General features: G+C 39.7%; 1 protein-coding gene across 1 annotated transcript in view; it reads right to left on the reverse strand.

The window, feature by feature from the left end:
* Window positions 1–2,111: 2,111 nt before the first annotated feature.
* serpinh2 (serine (or cysteine) peptidase inhibitor, clade H, member 2) overlaps window positions 2,112–20,540 on the reverse strand; it is a 29,384-nt gene continuing 10,955 nt past the window's right edge. The window contains exons 4-5 of the mRNA XM_017471118.3: window positions 17,514–17,746; window positions 2,112–3,585 (exon numbers count right to left, since the gene is read on the reverse strand). Coding sequence (XP_017326607.2) covers window positions 3,289–3,585; window positions 17,514–17,746 — 530 coding nt within the window. The 3' untranslated portion in view covers window positions 2,112–3,288. The remainder of the gene's footprint in view (window positions 3,586–17,513; window positions 17,747–20,540) is intronic.

Consider the following 20,540-nt stretch of genomic DNA (forward strand, 5'->3'; position numbering starts at 1 on the left):
TGCCACTGCAGTGGTACTCACACTAAAAATGTGAAGAAGAGCTGGAGAGAATATTCTCAAGGGTCAGCTGTCTACTACAATTCTACCACTTGCACTCTGGCTTTTAAAAGCTGAGGAGAGAGTAGTGGTTAAAATGACAGGCTGAAATGTCAAAATGTCAAAATATGGCTGTAGAATGCTTGTATTCTTGGATGGTATACAATAAATGATTTAATGAAATGTTTTTTTTTTTTTTAAAGTCTATCCATCCATGATTTGTAGCATTCAACCCTTTAACCACATTTTTTTTTTTTTTTTTTTTTTTTAGCAAACCCTGCTTACCATAGAATGTGTCATAGTTTTACTATTACTTACCAGTGCACTGTTGAATTCTTGAATCTGATTGGTCAGAAGGTGTCGATTAGTTCTCTAAAACAGCACCACTCTAACAATAGTGCTGTCTGCACAAAAAAATCACAAGTTTATATTAACGAGGTCTAACACTTTACTATATTAACTCACAGGGACATGTATGGCGGATGCTTACAATATTTATTGCAAGGCTACAATAAACAAGTGTTATTTAACAAAGTAAATCATATCAAAATATAAACACTGGTATGTAAAGCTTTCTGTAAGGACTGTAGCTACTATGGTTTAAGTGAACAAGTCTAAGCTTGTATCGCAGACACACCATTAAATATTCAAATGTATAAAATGTATAAATAAAAAATTGGAATCGTTGGCAAACTGCTGTGGTATAAAAAGAATAAAAACACTTTTATACCATATTCGACCTGTTACCACCACATAGTCTATTATTTTCTTATAACAGCACTCAAATTTTATTACTTACATAACGTACTGACATGAATCATGTCTACTACAATAGTAATGTGGACATCTGCATGGAATTGTCCAATTTCATTGCAAGTTATATTTGTATATGATAATTATTGTTAAATAAGCTAAATGGTAGATACCACTAGTTGTTGCTGAAGGTGAGAGTTGGTTGGTTATGTGGGTGAGTAATATGCTCTGTTTAAGAAGATAATTATTACTGGCTTTACAACGAAAACACTAGAATACAACCGAATAACAACAGTCAGTGCAGTAGTAGGCGGAAGAGGCTTGATCTGATTGTAGGTGTATCTGTGTATGTGTGTGTGTGTAGCGGGAGGGGGCGAAGGGCTCAGTGTGATTTGGATAGAATGGGAAGGTGAGTCAGCGAGGGTGCTAATGCAGAAATGAGCAGAACTGATGCGCGCTCACTGAACAGCCACAGGCTCTCCGAATAAGCCCCTGAATGTGTTTCGCCTCATTTCCCCACACGCACACACACACACACACACCTGCACCCAGGAGCCCTCTGCTCCTATACCTTGTGTGCATACATTGTCCATATTCTGTATGCTTATCATAGCTAACTAGATCCAAATTATTAGTCACAGCCTAATAAAGGCAAACCGGGTAATGTTCAATATGCAAAAAGACTGAATGTGTTTAGTTTAGCGAACCACTGCAGGATAGACAGCTATCTCAGGGATGCTGTAGCTTGCTGAGAAGAACAGGCTTACCTCCAGGCTGAATCCTTGATAGTTCTGCTAGACGTGGACAAATGTACAACACATTCATGCTTTCAGAACACCGAGAGAGAAAGAATTATCTAAAAGTAACAAACACTTCTTGCCTTCAGAAATAATAATGTCATTTCAAAGCATGTGTGCTTCCAGACAAAGGCACTGATGTGTCTGGAAGTAATTGAAAAAAAAATGTTAAAAAAAAACCTTAAAGCTTACTGATGGATAATTTTAAGGGTGATAGAGTCCTAACGGCCCTTCTAATTCATGATTTTTTTTTAAAATTAGATTTCGCCAGATTTAGCATTACAGCCTGCCATTTGACACCAGCCTAGCTGTCTCTGAAACAATTTAAAGGTTAATTTAAGGACACACTTTTTAATACTTTTATATCTACACGTTACCAAAACTACATTTCATGATTCTGGATAACACATTTATCTATTTTAAAAAATCCCCATCATTTACTATCTTGTAAGCCACTTTGTTCTGATATTAATTGAAATAATACCATTGCCATACTGAATATTAACAATACAGTAATACCAATAGTTTAGTAACGTCTTCTTTATATGCAACACAGCACATTTAAGTATAAGATTAAAAAACACATTATAACACATTACATAAACACACACACACACCCGCGCAAACAGCATTTTAAATGTAACTCCTAACCACTCTAAACGGACAACGGTGTCAGAAGGGCACAGCCTCCATTGATCCGAGGAGGCATTAAAAGATTAAAGGTTTATCGTCTGCCTGTGGTGTTGACAGTGGTCTCGAGTCATTAGCGTCATTAGTATTAAGCTGATCCCATCAATAACAGCCTGGTTGAGCAATCTTTCTACCAGGGGACTGCTCCTGGAGTGGTAAACGGCATGCCAGCTTAGAGCCTGACCCCCCGGAGCTCCCAATCTATTTGGTAACAACTTGAGAGAGAGAGAGAGAGAGAGAGAGAGAGAGAGAGAGAGAGGCCCATCCCATCTCAGAGTTCAGTGCAACTGTCAGATCATTTAGTTAGCGAGTGGTATGTGGTGAGAAAGTAAATGCACCCTTTGGCTTGGATTTGGATAAGCTTTCCAACTTTGGGACTACCGGTGTTAGGTATTGTTTTTAGTAGAAATGATAACGTTGCCTTTTTGAGCGTGTCTTTCAATCTCTTAGTGTTAAAATGAGAGAAGGAGGAGATGTGTCAGGATGCCAATATGAATATAAGTAAAAGTGACACACTATCACAGAGAGATCATAGAACAATCCACTGAATATTTCACAAGTGTGAAAGGATTAATCGCTCAGGGGGGCCATCAGTGTGTGAATGCCTGGTGTGCGCTCATGGTGAGCCCGTTTGTTATAATAATGGAATGAGTTCCAGGTTCAGCCTGGGTGAAATTGTTCGCCTAGATTTTCTAAGCTCTAATAAATCGTTTTACACCTTCCATTAGCTCTTCTTTGCACGTTTAATGGAGCTCGATAGGTGTTAGAAATAATACGAGCTTCTGCCGATCTTTAAATCATGTCTTCTCTGTTTTTCTCCCCCACTTACAGTACTGTAAAACTGGACTTATAATTACCCACTCATCACATTCAATATGCATTTTAAAAAAAATGTACGTACAATGTCACTGGACAAATGGCTTGGATTGTCAAAGTCTTTGATGGGCTATTTAATTGAGTCAGTAAAAACTGAAGAGATGTTCTAAAACACTATCCATACGTTATCCGTCCTCTATAGCTCATCATGCAGTGCAGCCCCTTCTGCCAGATCCAGTGCACCCAACATCAGCAGAGCTCCAGTGCTGTTATCCTTCACCATAATAATGAAGGAATGATCTGCATAGAAAAGTTTGGGTTTCTCCACATGCTGTTCCTCCTCTACGCCATCCTTAATGCCTGAATCAGGCACCAGTTCCAGTGATGTCCAATGAAGAAAATCCCGGAGATGAAGCTTCCCCTTCCCAAGACCTGAGAAATCGGCTACTTTCTGGTCCCAGGCATCGACCACGCCCAGTGCAGCTAACTGTTTCTGAAGAATTGAACGATACAGACAGAGGACAAGGGAAACAAAGATAGAGGACGATATCAGCTCATGTAGGCCTTAGTGAAAGACAAATCAAAAGGCTTTGCCCCAAATTACTCAGCACTAAAAGACTACAGAGTGCACACAAAATGGTCCATATCAATTATGCAAAGAAAATTTAATTTAAAAAGCAGCTAAAGCATCAGCCAAGGGATAATTCTAAAGATGAAACATTTATGCCCCTCATGACAGTAAATGCTTTAATATAAAAACACACATTTCTCCAGACAGATGAAGTGAGCAAATGAAAATACATACACTCAGTGATACAATAAATCAATGACATTTCAAAGATTTGTTCTCGCTCTTCTATATTGTCTTTCCTATCTCTGAAAGTGTGACAGATGCCCTTGATGGCAGTGTACAATTCATACCGGCCAACCGCGGTTGAAAACTGCGGCAGGGGAAGAGTTGCTTATGAATAATTTAAAAATGATCTCTCTGACCTCAGCCCTCCTTTGTTTTCCTTTCTGATATGAATTCAACAGAAAGAGGCTGCGTGACAGGTAGTTTATATTCTCGCAGACGAGATCCGTTAGAAGCAACAGCCCACACAGAGAGAGAGAGAGGGTGTGTGTAGGAAGGATTGTGGGACACTATATGGAAGACTAGCCCTCTCTTCAGTTTGTCCTTGGGTGGTGCAGTAGTGCAGCGTTGCCCCTCACAGCTCCAGGGTCTGTCCAGTGATTCAATCAAGAGCTCGGTGTGGAGTTTTACATATTCTCCCCGTCTATATGGGGTTTTCTCCCAAAAACATGCTGGTAGGTGGACTTGCAATGCTAAACTGCTCCTAGGTGTGTGATTGCGTATTTGTGGTGCACAGTGATTGACCGGCATTCCATTCAGCTTCCTTCCTCTCACCCTATTTTCCCAGGATTCACCCAAACCCTGAAAAAGTGCTTTCTGAAGACGAATGAAAGAAATACACTGTGGCCCAAACATGGTACTTGGTTCCAGGGTTCCTGCTTTTGTTGTCCCATATCATTAGGCAGTGGCAATCCTTGTCACCTGTGTAACATGATACAGCTCTCTAAAGTCGACAACTTCTACCCCCCCCCCACACACACACACAGCACCACACTAATGCACTTTTATTGTCCTCATCTATTATTCTTCCTCCCTCCACTTCATCACTGTCTCCGTCTGTGCCTCTACCACCTCTGTAGCATCCTCATCTCTCATCTGCCCTATTGCACTCATTGCATCCTCCCCTTTCTCATGCACTGCTCATTTCTCACACTTGCCTTTTCTCACTTTAACCTGCATGTCGGGCGAGTGACATTCTTTCAACCCGTCCACCTCTCCTTGTCCTCGCTTCAACCTCCGTCTACGCATTGTCCTTCTGCCTGCAGAAACTCAAGTAGTAACTGCTGAAAAGTTCTTCCAATTTAATTCTCTCAGATACAGATACTTGACTGCAACTTTCTCAGGAAGGTGAAAGTTTTTTTTTTTTTTGCGTGTGCTGATTTTCTCTCCTGCATGCTAATCTTGGCCAACGAAGACCTCGACTATATCTTTTTGCCACAATAATGCTGTTGCCAGCAACTATAATGTGCAACATTATCAGATATTCCCCAGCTTGTGTTAGGCCGGATTCTATAAATACAACTTTTCTTTTTGTGGGATGCAGAAGTGAAGAGGATTCCCTTATTTATTTATTTATTTATTTTTAAAAAACCAATCAATGCTGAAATATTGAGTGTTCACTGCCACCACTTAGAACACTAGGGGTCTGGTGACAGTGATGGATCAGAGCCAGACTTCCCACAACTTCTGAGACCAAGAAATGTGAGAAATGTACACATTCACTGCAGGCTACTGACAACAACAATAACAACAACAACAAAAAAGCCTGTTCTAGCTCTACCAGCATTACATGGCCATTAGTTTTCAGCCACTTGATGCCAACACTATATAATTTAGCCCCACTCTGACCAGTTAAGTGGACGCTAGATCAGCTTAAAAGGGCATTCAAGCATGAAGCTCTTATTTGATATGTTATTTGTCATGCTGTGTAGTATTTTGTAGTGCAGTATTGCAAGTGTCAGCCTCAGCAATTTTGCAAAAATTCACAATTTCTTTGAGTTTATGTTAGCACTAATGGACTTAAAATGGCCAGAGAGCAGGAGGAAGAAATCAGGTGGCAATTAAAGGTGTTGTTTTTCACCAATCTAAAAAAAAAAAACTACAACAAAAACAACAACAACAACCAAAAAAACATGCAGAAAAAAATTATGCAAAAAGTACATGCCAGCAATAAGAAACCATGTTAATATACAGAGGAAATCCACATGTGCGCATGTACCCAGCACTTCAGACAAGAAGACTATCTGAAAAATCTATCTGCAGCCCTACTGTGATATCCAAAGACTCTAAAAACAAGCCAAAAAAAACAAACACTGTTTCCATTTGCATTCTACAGACACAGGAGAGGGGTTCCTTGTCCTCTCAGCCTCAGGAGAAGAATAAGTAAGAAAGAAAACAGGACAAGGCATGCTGTTAGAGGAAAACAGAAAGGAGTGGTGTGATGTGGCTTGGCACGAAGCAGAATTTCTGTTACCACTCTGAAGTGGATTGTTTTCTGTTAACCGCACATCCTGAAGTGTTTGATTGCTCTTATTCCACAGTGATCTGCCAACTATTACATTTTCTTTTATTAATGAATGGCAAATGCATTTCAATTGTTTAGAGTTACTTTTAATTTAACTTGGTGGAACATCCATGAGACAAGTTAGTCCCTGTTGTCACTTATATTATAGCAGCTATAAATCGTCATTCCATCACCAGTCTCTCCTTTTCTCTCTCTCTCTCTCTTCTCTCTCTCGAAGTTAAGATAAATAAATGCAGCTTGTTATATTGCTGAGGACGAGGAAAACACAAAGACCTCTGTCTTGGAGTCTCTCTCATGGCTGAAAATTTGCAAAATGCTGACTCACAAGACCCCAGCCCACCTGCTTGTTATATCATGCTTTTCTGCTAGCTTTCTAGTTGTGCACACCTGAACATCACCCATATGTGCTTGTTGAACATCCCATTCCAGATGTAATCCCCGTTTTCTGTTGAATAACTGCTTAATACGTTTAATAACTTCCACTCTTCTTGGAAGACTTTCCACTAGATTTTGGAGTGTGGCTATTGGGATTTTGTGCTCATTTAACTACAAGAGCATTAGTGAGGTCGGGCACTGACGTTGTGTGAGGAGGCCTGGGGAACAGTCGGCATTCCAGTTCATCCCAAAGGTGTTCAGTGGGGTTGAGATCAGGGATCTGTGCAGGACACTTGAGTTCTTCCACTCCGAACTTGGCAAACCATGTCTTCATGGAGGCATTGTAGAGCTGGAACAGGTCTGGGCCTCTTAGTCTCAGTGAAGAGAAATTGTAATTCTACAGCATACAAAGACATTCTATACAACTGTGTGCTTCCAATTTTGTGGCAAGAGTTCAGGGAAGACATACATATACGTGTGACAGTCTGGTGTCCACATACTTTTTGGCCACATAATGTAAATAAAATTAAGCAGCCAGTCCCCAAAGTAGTCATGGTTCTTTAGTTAAAGATAATTTTAAGTAAGTAAGTTAATTCTGCTTCTAAGAAGCTATAGTCAAATCTGGAAATGTCATTCTAGAGACAACTGTGTCACCCCTGTCAGGAAGGAATAGGTATGTTTACAACAGATTAATTTTTATTTTGGACAGATTGTGCGTTTCTAAGTGCAGTCCTATGGGAGAAGGTAAAACCTAGCTAAGGTGCAGGAAGTTTGATTTCTCAGACAGTTTGGGAAGACTGAGAGTTTGCTAGATGAGCTCAGTGGGAGGGAGAAGAAGACAGAATGAGGAAAGAGCTGTCGGATGAATGTGGCACTACAGGGCCATGGTTTTCTTGAAATAAATGCAGAAAGAGTGTGATGTGTCACGCAGTAATGCGTCACCCCAGACTGCTTGCTAATGCACTAAACGTGACTGGCGGATGAAGGGACAGTGAAGGAGCAGGGGAAGAAAAGCAAAATGGAGGTGAGAAAGAGAAAGGGAACCTGAGTAAACATGGTTCAGCTCTAATGCCTTTCACTGGGTGGAAATCGAGCGAGTCACACTCGCTGCCCTGAGCAGAAATCTTTTCTTTCATTTCCTTTTCCCTTGGTTTGTTCTTTTGATTAAATAAATAAATGCTGCTAGTTTGACAGATTTTTTTTCTTCCTTCTCACATTGCACATCTGACAAACTACACATGTTCATATTACGGTAGCAGCATAATGTTATATATCACTGTCAACATCTGTCTAAAACAACAAAAACCCACCGTGTAAGAATAATGGATGAGTATTCCACAGGACGTGGGTTGGCTAGTGTGTTTCTATGCGTCATCAACTCATGACACTGCATCACAGGAGCTTGAGCATTAGTGTGCTTTCCTACCTCAGACCATATGTTTTATTCAGCCTTACAGCCTCTAAGCAGCCTTTTCTAAAACCCGCCTCTGAGATTATTCCAGGTTCTTTGTCATTCATGTCTTATTCACGCTGGCCCTAGCACTCTCTCTCTCTCTCTCTCTCTCTCTCGCTCATCTCTCTTCTGGGTACCGGTTCTACCATCACTTATTTATTTATCCCTCTCACATCTTGTTCCGCCAGGCCAACTTTACGACGTTTATCAGCTCAAGAAAAATCACGAGTGCTTAGTGAGGGTACCTGGCTGCTGAAAAGGGAATTAGGATTGTAAGGTTTTTTGTGTCAGTCCTCCACAGCTTCCTCCTCTGCAGTATAATGGATTACTACATATGGATTGATCGTTGTCTTTTACAAGGAGTTAGTCAGCAAATTACTCTCCCACACAGGCTCGTACAGAAGCCCTGACGGCAGCTCTATGGGCCTGCTGTACATCAGTGATAAGCAGATTACACTGTAGATACCGAACAGAATGGAACATAAATAATCATCTGCTTTCGAAAAAGTGTATGTTGCTTTGTTGTGGTGCAATCAAAGGCTAGGACTTTCAGTCTAAGCCACTGGGTACTAGCCTGACAGATGTGTTCTACTTTACATGACCTACTCAGTGTGTTTGCTTGACTTCTGTTGTTTCTCTGGCACAAAAACAGAGCCCACACTTCCCAATTACAGCCCTGCACTGACATTCTGAGCCTTGGCACTGTGCTGTGTGGATTTCTACATGTGCGCAGCTACTTTTCAGTTCAGAGTGGGTCTGGTTGTGTTTGTGTGTGTCTAGCTGCTCGAAATCAGACAGTCTGTAACCTCTCGACCCCTCTTCCTCGTTAGGGAAACCCAGCCTCAGTCTTGTTAGCTGTTAACGGTCGGCAATAACTGCTCCTTAAGTGCAGTCCTGCTGCACTGCTGCCATCAGTCAGGGCTATTTTTACCCTCCTCTGTTTCTCACTTCCCCCCACTCCCACATCCTACTTGTTCATTTTTTTAACCTCTATGCTCCGTTTCACCTCCCACTACCCATGTATATTGCACAGCACTCCTATTTGGGTCAGACCAGGCCTAGGATGTGAGTGCTAACATGGCAACTGTGTTGCAGTGCACAGGAATCCGGATATAGCATCTCCTTCACTGAGCCACAAGAACGGGGGGAGTGGGGGGGGAGTGAGGGAAGCAATGAGCGTGACAGGGGAAGTGAGAACTGCAAGAACCGGGAGCGAGCATGCGTCAGCAGCCTTAGATGATGGCTGGAATTCTGAGGCAAACTGAAAGACGGGGGTGTAAACACTATTAACACGTAGAGATGGAGGGTGTGTTTGCACAGCTCAACCCAATCATGAAGTAAGAGGAGCGAGCAAGAGAGAGAGAGAGAGAGAGAGAGAGAGAGAGAGAGAGAGAGACTGAGGCGAGGAGTGTGAGAGGGTCCTGCGGCAGAACTTTGAACACTTCATTGTCACTTGATCTACTGAAGGACACATTTTTTTGTAGTTTTGATGGTTTTTGCATGTATAGTGTTACATTCATACGATTATCTCATGGTGTTATTCTTTGGAATCTCCTTTGTCAGCAATGCAAGCATCTGCATGCATCTGACAAGTATACTACACTAGTCCTTTTTTAGTTTTCACTGACATTACTGTCCTTCTATATAATCCAGTTACAAAACGAATTGCGGTTCAGAGCCCGACGAGCATTGATTTCAGGTTTTATTCGCATTGCCATGTGCTTTGTCTTTCTTTTGTCATGCTTATATTTGATTGAGATCCTGGCTCCGCCACTTGTCCGGTCATTGGTCTGTTCACTAAAGTATGCACCTGTTTTCAGTTCAGCCTTTGATTAGTTTGGCTATTTATACCCTGTTGAGTCATTGTCTAGTTGCGAAGTCTTCCCATACCTTTCTATCTTGCTCAGTTCTCTAGCTCTAGTTCTGCGTATAGTATTTCCTGGCTTTGACACTCGCCGGTTTCCCTCATTTATGATAATGGATTTTCCCTGTTTAATGTTATCTGCCTGTTCCTTGATCCACGCTACGGACCATGATGATGACTCGTGGATTACCCCTAATAAATATCACATTGCTTTTACGCACTAGCGTCCTGCCTCATATAATCACACGTTACAATTTCATGTGGTGAACAATCCTCCGATACACCGCACTAGTACTTGTGTTTTTGTACATTTTCTGATATACCTATTTATTGCTCCAACACATTATGCTGCTACCGTTCCTTTTGTATTTTTAGCATATTCACACTACTACAGATAGATTTATATAGATTTTTTACCTTCTCACATATTATATTCTTACGATGTTGCCACCGTAACACCTTAAATCCCTCATGAGTGATTAATAAAAATGTATTTATTTATTAATTATTAATTTATAAGTAATAAAAGCTGATATCATCTTATTGAATTCTAAAGCTTGTTTAATATTAGAACGTACCACTTGCACATTCACAACTTTCCTTTCATGTTTGTCGTGTGCTGAAATAATTGAACCTTTGCACAATTTTCACGACTTTTGTTTATTTTCCATAAAAGTCACAGTTCCTGTAGTGCCATGAAAACACAAAACAGGAACTTGTCCTGTAACAAGAATAATGAATTAATAATTACAATTATAATTATAATTACACAGCTCTGTAGCTCCTCAGAAGGTTTCCTGATGCAAAGGCACTAGGGGTGTAACGATAAAATGTGACGACGTGCCTAGTGGAAATGTACAATATCAGCATTCTATTAATTATTCGTTTAATGCAACTGCACTGTTTGAACACCAGAGATCCCTGTCTGAGCAACCCTTAAGAGTTCAAATATATAGAAAGCACGCTGGTCACATGATCGTGTTCTTTTGTGTAGTGCCTCTGCCATAACCGAGAATCAACTGCACTTGTGAAGTGACCAATAGCCTGATATCTCTGGATCACAATGACCAACAAACATTGTACACTATATAGTTATGGTTATAATGGTTAAAAAGAACTTTTCATTAGCTTTCAGCCCCGTGCCTCTTCTATCTTCTCGGCACAGTAGATAGAAGAGGCACGGGGCTGAAAGCTAATGAAAAGTTCTTTTTAACCATATATATTTTTATATATATATATATAATAAATATTATATATTTATTATATAATACCTCTATAATAGAGGTATTATAAACAAAATATACTACACATTCACCATATATTAAAAATAAAGAAATACATTTATAAATTCTCCAAAAATTTTATAACCAAAGTTTCTGATTATTAAATTTTTGGAGAATTTATAAATGTATTTCTTTATTTTTAATATATGGTGAATGTGTAGTATATTTTGTTTATAATACCTCTGTTCGTAGCGATTTTTGATTTATTTTGTTTTATACAGACAAAAATGCACATTGTTTTGCATTGTTCAAAATTTTTTAAAAAAGAGTCTTTTCAGTCAAGATTTTTTTTTAATTTTGAAAATCGAACTGAACCAAATCTTGAAGTCAGTATTATGAATCGAATTGAATCGAATCGAATCAAGTCATGATTGGAGTGTATTGTTATACCACTAAAAGGCACCTATATTTAAACCTTTCTACTGGATTAGGTTTTCTTCATGCCTGATTCCATGTTGATGAGACAGAATGCCGATTCTAACAATGAGAGTGCTCTTTGGGTACATGAACTGGTTTGCATTTACATAAAGAGCAACATCTTTCCCAATGTACCAAAACACAGACACTTATACCACATGGCTTGTGGCTATGCATACTTAAAATGTGACTCAAGGCAAATTTGCCCATGTAATGGCTTTGTTTTATGGGATCACACCACAGGGCCATAGTTGTGGATTTGCGAAAAGTCTGAGCCAGCAAATTGTGTAACTCACATAAACCTGCTGACCTGACACCATCTCTGATTAGTCTTCTGCTTGCTTGATGATATAGTTTAGAAATATGACCTGTCCTGGGCAAGGTGAGGGCGGTAAAATAATCCCATAGGAAGAGTTCACTCTAAAGGAGGACTGAATCCTAATGCAACTTTTTTTTTTTCCCCCCAATTTCTTGTTCATTTCAAGCTGTACTTCACTTGAAAAGTGGGAAAATTATTTCTCTGCAGTTAGGCTCTCTAGGCTATGAGGTTTTTAAAAAAAAAAATGAAAGTGGGTGAGCACGTTCAATAGCCATTGGAAAGGCGCAGAGAACGCGAGAGAAGAAGAGGCAGCACAAGGCAATATCGCTTCACTGTCAGTGGGAGGGTGGAGGGTTAACAGAGCCTCTGGCCTGCAGTAATATTCCCTCAAATACTCAACATGAGATAGTGAAATAGAGAGACAGACCACAAAATAGAAAGGCCAAGGCAGAAGTGAAAGAAAGATACAGAGAGAGCAGCAGAAGCAGCAGGGAATCTTGTCAAAGAAAGCAATACAGCTCTATTCATGTCATGTTGTCAAGAGGGGATGCTTGCCCTCTCTTCATGTGCTGGGGTATCACTTATGAAAACATCACACATCTGTGTGGGTGGGTGCGGGTGAAGCAAACCAGAAAAGTTAAGCCTGTGGGTTTTTTTTTTTTTTTTTCAGTAGAACCCTCGATTCCTTCAGGACTGCCTCTCCATGCTCAGGTTAATGTCAGAATCTTGTACTTCCTGCCAGGTATGAGCACTCGAACATGACAGCAGCAGCCAGTGGACATCTGACACAGCTTGTATTTCTCGCCCTGAATTACAATGTTTAATGATATGGTGTCCTACACTAGAGAATCCATTCAGCCCAGCTAGTGCTGAGGGAATAGCTTCACTCACTTTAATCTGTACCTGTCATGTTGAGCTAACTGCTTCTACCCCATTGTTCTCTCTTCCGCTCTCCTTTCTAAAACAAAATGCACCACCTTCACCGTCTTTCTCTACAGATGCTAGTATTCCTCATTTAAACCCTTCGACCTCATCCTGCTGCACAATCTATAGGCTGCAACGCAGAGGCCATTACTTCCATATCTTCAGACTGAAGGTTGCATGGTTCTAGTTGGATTCCTCCAGCCCTGTTACCCGCCCAGAGGGCCACCCAAACCCTGCCTCTGCTTTTTCATTCACAGCCTTTCACATACACCAAAATTACAGTCCAGACACTGTATCTGTATTGGCCGACTTAAATTTGGATAATGCCAATGCTACAAAAATGCTAGCTTCAGCTGCTTCTAAGCAGGTGGAGGAGGTTGATTTTGTTGGGGTTGGGACAGTGTTTGTGTTTGTGCTGCTGTTGGGATCCACTTTGCTGGAACAGGCCCAGAGGGTTCTAGCTCTGGGGGTAAACAAGGAGGAGATCCAGCAGGGCTATAATCAGGCCATGTGCGCAGCTCTATCTGATGAAGAGAAGCATGCTAGTATATTCCATGCCGAGTGAGCCTCAAAAAGAGCAGTAGGAAGTAGCACAGTGCTGTGTACTCACCTTGAGAAAGGGAGATGACAAACTGAACTTTGACCCCAGTTGTATAGAAACTAAAACAGTCACAGGTGAGTGCCTGTCCATCATAGGAACAAAACAGTGTGAAGGAGCAGATGAGGAAGATGAGTATTACAAAACAAAAGGAAGACGTCAGAACCATAGACAAATATACTGATAGAGAAGATGAGGATGAAGAGAGCAAGAAAATACAAACGCTAAAGGACAAAGAACGAGCTGAGGAGCTTCAAGAAAGCCAAGAGAACCTAGTCTATGTGGAAGACAGAAATGTTGAATATGCACTCACTAAAAGAGTACAGCATCAAGGCCAGGAAGGACTGAGAGACGGCATGAGGGCAGATGAAAAATCTGAGGTGGAAAATGAAGTGATGAATGAATGGAGGGAGAGGGAGAACGAGTGGGAGGAATGGGCAGCCCTAGAACAGGAGATAGATGAGCTAGGGTCAGGTGGAGAAGAGGACTGGGGGAAAAAAAAGATGCACAGACAGAGAGATGACAGAAAGGAATGGATGAAGGGGAGTGGAAAAGAGATGGGGGCAGACAGACAGAGAGAGGTAAAGAGAGAAGTTCGGCACTGGAGAATTAATCAGTTTATTCTCAGAGTGAGGGAAACTTTTTCTTGGTAAGAAAAGATGGCAGAAAGAGAAAACTACATGGACTCAAAGGAAGACCAGCCAGGTGTGCTGACATGCACTTGCTGGCACAAACTAAGAATCAAAACTGCAATCCAAAACTGTCAGACCACAGCAAACCTGTCCAAGCTGTAGTGTCTAATAAGCTATGCGGTATCAATAACAAATCCGCTAGAGTTCTGATTGCACTGTATAGTTTGGACCCAGATTTGTTGAAGTGCAAGCCATATGCTCATCCCTGAAGCCGTACCGCTCTCTGCTGTCAGAGGCCAGACTCCTCCCTGGAGTAGGACTGGCCGAGATGGCACTGGCTGGGCATCTGACCCGCTGCGGCCTCTCCATCCCCGGCCTGGAGCAGCTGGCGGGTCATGCATTTGCCCAGGCTTTACTTGAGCCTGTGAGAGCGCTGGCTTAAAACTCAGTGGTGCCAGGGGACCTGCTAGTGCTTTCCCAGTATAAAGAGGAATTCTGGAGCACAGAAGCAGAAGAGAAAAAGGGGTCTGAGAGGGTATTGGATCTAATAGTGTGTAAAAAGGGGGCAACAACAGCAGCACCATGCATTATCACTCAGCAACTAAGCCCCTGAGAAGTGCAGATATCAATATACAGAGACTGCACAGACATAGCTGCTGATGCCAAAGCTGCTCAAGTTCATTTGTCAGTGAAGACGATGAAGATGAAAAAGGGTTTAAAGAGGCATCACTAGGCTCTGTGTGGTTATTCGAACATGCCTGATATGCTACATATCTGCAGGGCTGGACAAATAACTAGCCTCGGTATGCATATCCAGGATATTGTTTTGTTTTCAGGTTTATCGTTAGGTTAAATGAACATTTTTAGCTAAGTTAAGGTTGTTAGCTATCAAATATAACTTTAACCTATTATCCTTTCTGGCTTACACAATGTCATTGATGTTAAGGTTTCAGTATAACAGAAAAAAAAATACTGCATGAAGATGCATGAACCTTTATGATAAGAAGTTGAAATATACTGTCATATAAACCTTATGAACATCTTTGTGATTATAATCATTAGGATTTTTCCACCGCTTCGCTATATGCTTAAATTAGGGCTGAGCAATACTGAAAAAAAATGTCGATTTTTTCGTTCTTACATAATGCACATAATGCAAAAATAGGCAATTCATTTATAAAGTTTTTTTCTTTATGAAAATGTGGCTGTGTAAAAACAGCACCATCTATAGCAAATAGTGCAAACAATGGTTCGTTTTAAATAAAGGATATTTAAAAATATAGTTTGCACTATTTGCTATAGATGGTGCTGTTACTATCTTTGCACAACTTGGAGAACCCTAATTTCTCAATGTAAAAGGACAATGTAATGCTACCGCAACTGAGAAGTCAACCTGGGGTAGTTTTCTCAAGTTTGAGTTCCTTTCACGTTTACGGAGTGACGTCAAATCAAAATGGCTGCTCACGGCATCAGAGGTAAACACTGTAGCACTTCTTACCTTTAAATGACTTTGACTGTAGTGTATATACAGCTATTAGCTTTACATACAACATACAGGTACATTCACTTGTTAAATCTGAAACATTGACTATACAGAGGACTTCACAGTCTTACATCACTCTTCACAGTCAGATGACTAACGTCTTGTGAAAAAAAAAACAAATAGGGGCAACCATTTTTCCACTTCGTATGTTGAATGAAAATGATGGAACTCTGACCTGCAAATTTCCACTTAGGAGGCAAGTCTGCAAGTCTGTAATATATTTTACATAAACTTGTGAATCTGACTTTTCAAACTCTGACCAATTCCATAACTCTGGGGTAGCGCTGCAACTAACGATTATTTTCATTATTGATTAGTAGGCCGATTATTTTCTCTCTCGATTACTCGGGGGGGGGGGGGGGGGGGGGGTGTCTCTCAGTACAATTTTTTCTGTTCATTTAAAATAAAATCCACAAACTGAGTGATATAAACTGACTAAAACTTTACACAACTGTTTGACCAATTATATAGGACTCAAAAGAACCCAACACACACACACACACACACACACACACACACACACACACACACACACACACACACACACACACACACGCACACACAGACACACACCAGAATTATATATTATTCATTTAGGACTATAGTTTAATTCAGTGCTTTTTGTGCATCCATAAAAATAATGCATAAATATTTATATATAATTTAAAGTAATATACAAGTTTAAATGATGGAACTCTGACCTGCAAATATCCCCTTAAGCATGCAACATATTTTACATAAACTTGTTAATCTGACTTTTCAAACTCATACTAATTCCATAACTCTGGAGTAGGGCTGCAACTAACGATTATTTTCATTATTTTGTCCCTCTCTTGATTAATCGATTAATTGGATTGGGGTGGGGTGGGGCTTAATTAGTTTAATTCAGTGCTTTTTGTGCATCCATAAAAGTAATGCATAAATACTTATATATATAATATAAACTAATTTATAAGTTTATATTATATAATAGTATTTATGCATTACTTTTTAGAAAAATGGTAACGTTGAAAAACAGTAAACTGAAAAAAGTCATGGTCGATTACTCTGGATATCTGTTAAAGCTAACGGCGTCACATTACGAGCGTATGACATCATGCGCCGTCGACTAGGAAGCGGCTTATACTTACTTTAGTAAAAAAAAACGCGAGTGTCCTATTTGAGACAATATTACCTTTCTAAAATTCATACACTAGACGGTAGAGTATATAGTGCATAGTATAAGTGTATAGTACTTCATTTGGGACACGACATTAGTATTTACTCTCTTTAGTGTATTTTCTGAACAGAAGTAACGTAGTGAGTAAACGCACCCCGTGCCGCGTGCAGACCGACTAATCGATAACGAGATTCGTTCACAACGATTTTCATAATCGATTATTATCGATTTTTCGATTAGTTGTTGCAGCTCTACACTGAATTGATATTTCCACCTTTCTTTGCTACGAGCTCATTCCTCGGTGAAGTGCTGCCTGTTTGTCTAAGTGCAGCAGTGTTTGGGCGTAACACAGGATGTAGGAGGCATTTATCAAGTTAAGAAGGCGGTGTTTTTCCTTTGTATTGCTAATCAGAAATTTGTAACCATTTCTGGATGTTTTAATTTAAAAATGAAATCTGTTTATATAAACATGTACACATGAATTCGAATAAAAGATTCATCCGAATTAACCGAATTAATCGTGAAAATTGTCCAGCACTAGTCTAAATACAGATCCCTTTGCATCTGTGCGTCTGTCTAACTGCAGGCTTTCTCCTGTGAATAAAGGCATTTAAAAGGTAAGCAGACATAAAATAATCAACACTCTTTAGTTGTGTGTGCCAGAAACTTTATATCTGCAATCAGATGGTGTAGTACCTGTAGGCTGAGTGTGCTGCTGACATTGACCCTGGGCAGAGACAGTGCCATGCTCATGCTGCTCAGCTTCCCAAGCCATTTCTCCAGCTGCTCGAGTGTCAACATGTGCTCCAGCCTGGCCAGTCTCTCCACATGGAAAGGCAACAGAAGCACCATGCTGGCCTTTCCACCCCACAGACCCAGCTCCAATACCTGCACCATATTCTCGATGTCCTCATAGTGACGGTACACCCCTGTAGACACATGCACAAAGAAAAGAGCATTTTTTAAAAATAAAATAAAAAATAAAGTAACAATGTCAAAAATATAAAATAATCTCATATGTCCTCCTCACATAGCCATATTTAAATAATAAAAAACCTTTCAGCGAAATTTTGACACTCTGATACTATCTGATGTACAGTAGCAGCCGCATTGCTCATGTTCAAATCTCTTGGAGCACAGATTCAGATCGGCATGCTATTCTGCCACAGCCAATCAGAGCAAGCCGGCAGTCAGAAACAACTGTGACTGGTTAAGTGCAGCAACGAAGGAAAATGAAGAGACAGGGTAATTACCGCATTATCAGTTAGTATGCTTTACTACTGTGCACCTTCCAGCTGTGACAGCACATCGTCCTGACATTCAAAAAAAAATAAAAATCAATCTGGCATCAGCAACTAGATGTCCATAGGCAGTAGATATAATCCATCGGAGACTCCTAATAGCATCTTAAATCAGCCAAGGCCTAGTGAACACTGCTCTCTTCAGTAGCACTGGCTTGGATTTTTTTTTTGTTGCTGCTGAAATTCATTCCGTGCCAGCGAAACTATATATAAATAGGACACATATACAATATGCTCCAGAGCAGTTGGCAGGCTTGGTAAAGATGGTTAAAAAAATAAAATAAAAAAAAAAGGCCATATGACAGAAATGCCTTTGTTGTTAATAAGCTTAAGCAAATAATGAGGAAAAAATCTAATGTTGAATATAAATAAATGTATTCGAAGACAAATATAACAAAAGCAGTATGAAAAGTCTTATGAAATGTAATTAAAGCACGTTTCCATTTATATTCCTTTTTTTTTTTTAATTCAACTGAGTGATCAGATGAGCCAAAAAAATATCTTTGCTAAATCATACCCTGAAGGTGAGTTCAGAGTAAAAAGAAGGACGGTTATACATAACATGATCCACACTGGTGGAGGATAAATGATGTTATGAGGGCTGTTTTTCCTCCTAAGGCCCTAGGAACTGTGTTAGAATACATGGCATCATGGACTCCATGAAGTACTAGGAGATGTTAAATGAAAATCTGACTACCTCTGCCAAGAAGCAATGACTGGGTCATGGTTGGATGTTCCAGTGGGACAATCAAAAACTTGCATCCAAATCCACACAATATGGTTGAATAACCACAGAATCAAACTTCTGACATGGCCAGAACTTCCCAGTCCCTGACTTAAACCCCAGTGAAAACCTGTGGGTTGGGCTTAAGATGAAAATACACAAAAGATGACATGTGCTTTGGAGGCTGAACATAATACTTAATGAACGTGATGTCGATAACTGTGACTATATATATATATATATATATATATATATATATATATATATATATATATATATATATATATATATAAAACATAAATGAAAGATGGTTACACAGAGAAACATTTTTTCCCTTACAATAACTTGACTTCAGTGAAAGATTAAACTTCACATGTATTTTCAATGTGGAATTAAGCTAATTAACTTAGACATTTTTAATAACTGGGTTTTTTTTAAACCCATCTTTAACATGCGTGCCAATAGAGTGCTGCAGGGATGATGTATTTTTGTAGGCCAACCCAAAAGTTAACATCACTGTGGTTCCCTTGGAAAAAAAAAAAAAAAAAGCTAATAGGATTTTTCCAATGGTTTTTACATGATTGCAGAAAATAAGCACTGTGTTCCAACAAATGTTTATGATTCTCACACGTTTTCATCAAAAGAATCTTCACAAATGAACACAACGTTTATTCATTTTGAAGCCAAAATACAAAACGGCAGAAATAAAAAGCCTAAGTTAGGCTATAAACGAACTACAGCAACGTCACCACCACTTCGACGTTCAAAATTTCGAGTTGGAATAGTTTGCAAGAGTGCGAGTATAAACACGAGGCTGTAGTAGATGAGTTTTCATGTTCGGCCTGATGGCGTTTAATGTCCCCGACAACCTCTGTAGTCCCGTTTAGCCACTTGTTAGCAATGTAAAAGCTGAAAAAAATCACGAGTGGGGTATTACTGATGTCTTTTATGTAGTAGAATTAAACGTGAAAATATCTTGAGCTTGTGTTAACCACAGACCTTATTTGAGGCATTTAACCAAAAAAACCCATTGAGTTTGGGATGATGGAACCAGAAGTGCTAAAATGCTAACTCTTTTCCGGGTGTTAGGACTCATTCCTGCAGCGGTCTATATCAAAATCAAATGTATGCTTGCTGAAAACAGTTGTTTTTGTTTGGTTTAAGCTGGAAAATGTTCAATATATTTATCCAAATATATATTCCTAAATCCTGCATGTTTTCTCAAGCACACACAATTCAAATAAATTATTTAGTAGGCTGTTTGGGGCAGGGGGAAAAAAAAATAATCACCAAAATATGCTATTCTCTGGCCCTCCAGGATTGCATTTCCTTTCTTTCGGTGTCCATTTCATTGTAGATTAATTTCTATATGAATTGAAAATCTTTGAACAGGAGACGCTTATTAACTGCTTACATTAGACACAGTTTAAAGCATGGAAAAGCATAAATGGTTTCAAGCAGAGTACTCAGGCTTTTGCCTAGTAGGAAGCTAATAGCCATGTAGATCAAGTTCACTGAGGGGACATGGATTAGATTATCTGGAAATTGGCATAATATGATTTGCATCCATATTTTATATTGTATAACAGACAAATATATTGCATACCTCACCTATCTGCAGTCATTTGCATTCATATATTAAACCGTGGCAGAGGTTACTTATTTAGTGAAATTTAGACAGTGTTCAATTTGGGACAG

The sequence above is a fragment of the Ictalurus punctatus genome, chromosome 7 (genome assembly GCF_001660625.3).
Source record: "Ictalurus punctatus breed USDA103 chromosome 7, Coco_2.0, whole genome shotgun sequence".
Taxonomy (NCBI): Eukaryota; Metazoa; Chordata; class Actinopteri; order Siluriformes; family Ictaluridae; genus Ictalurus; species Ictalurus punctatus.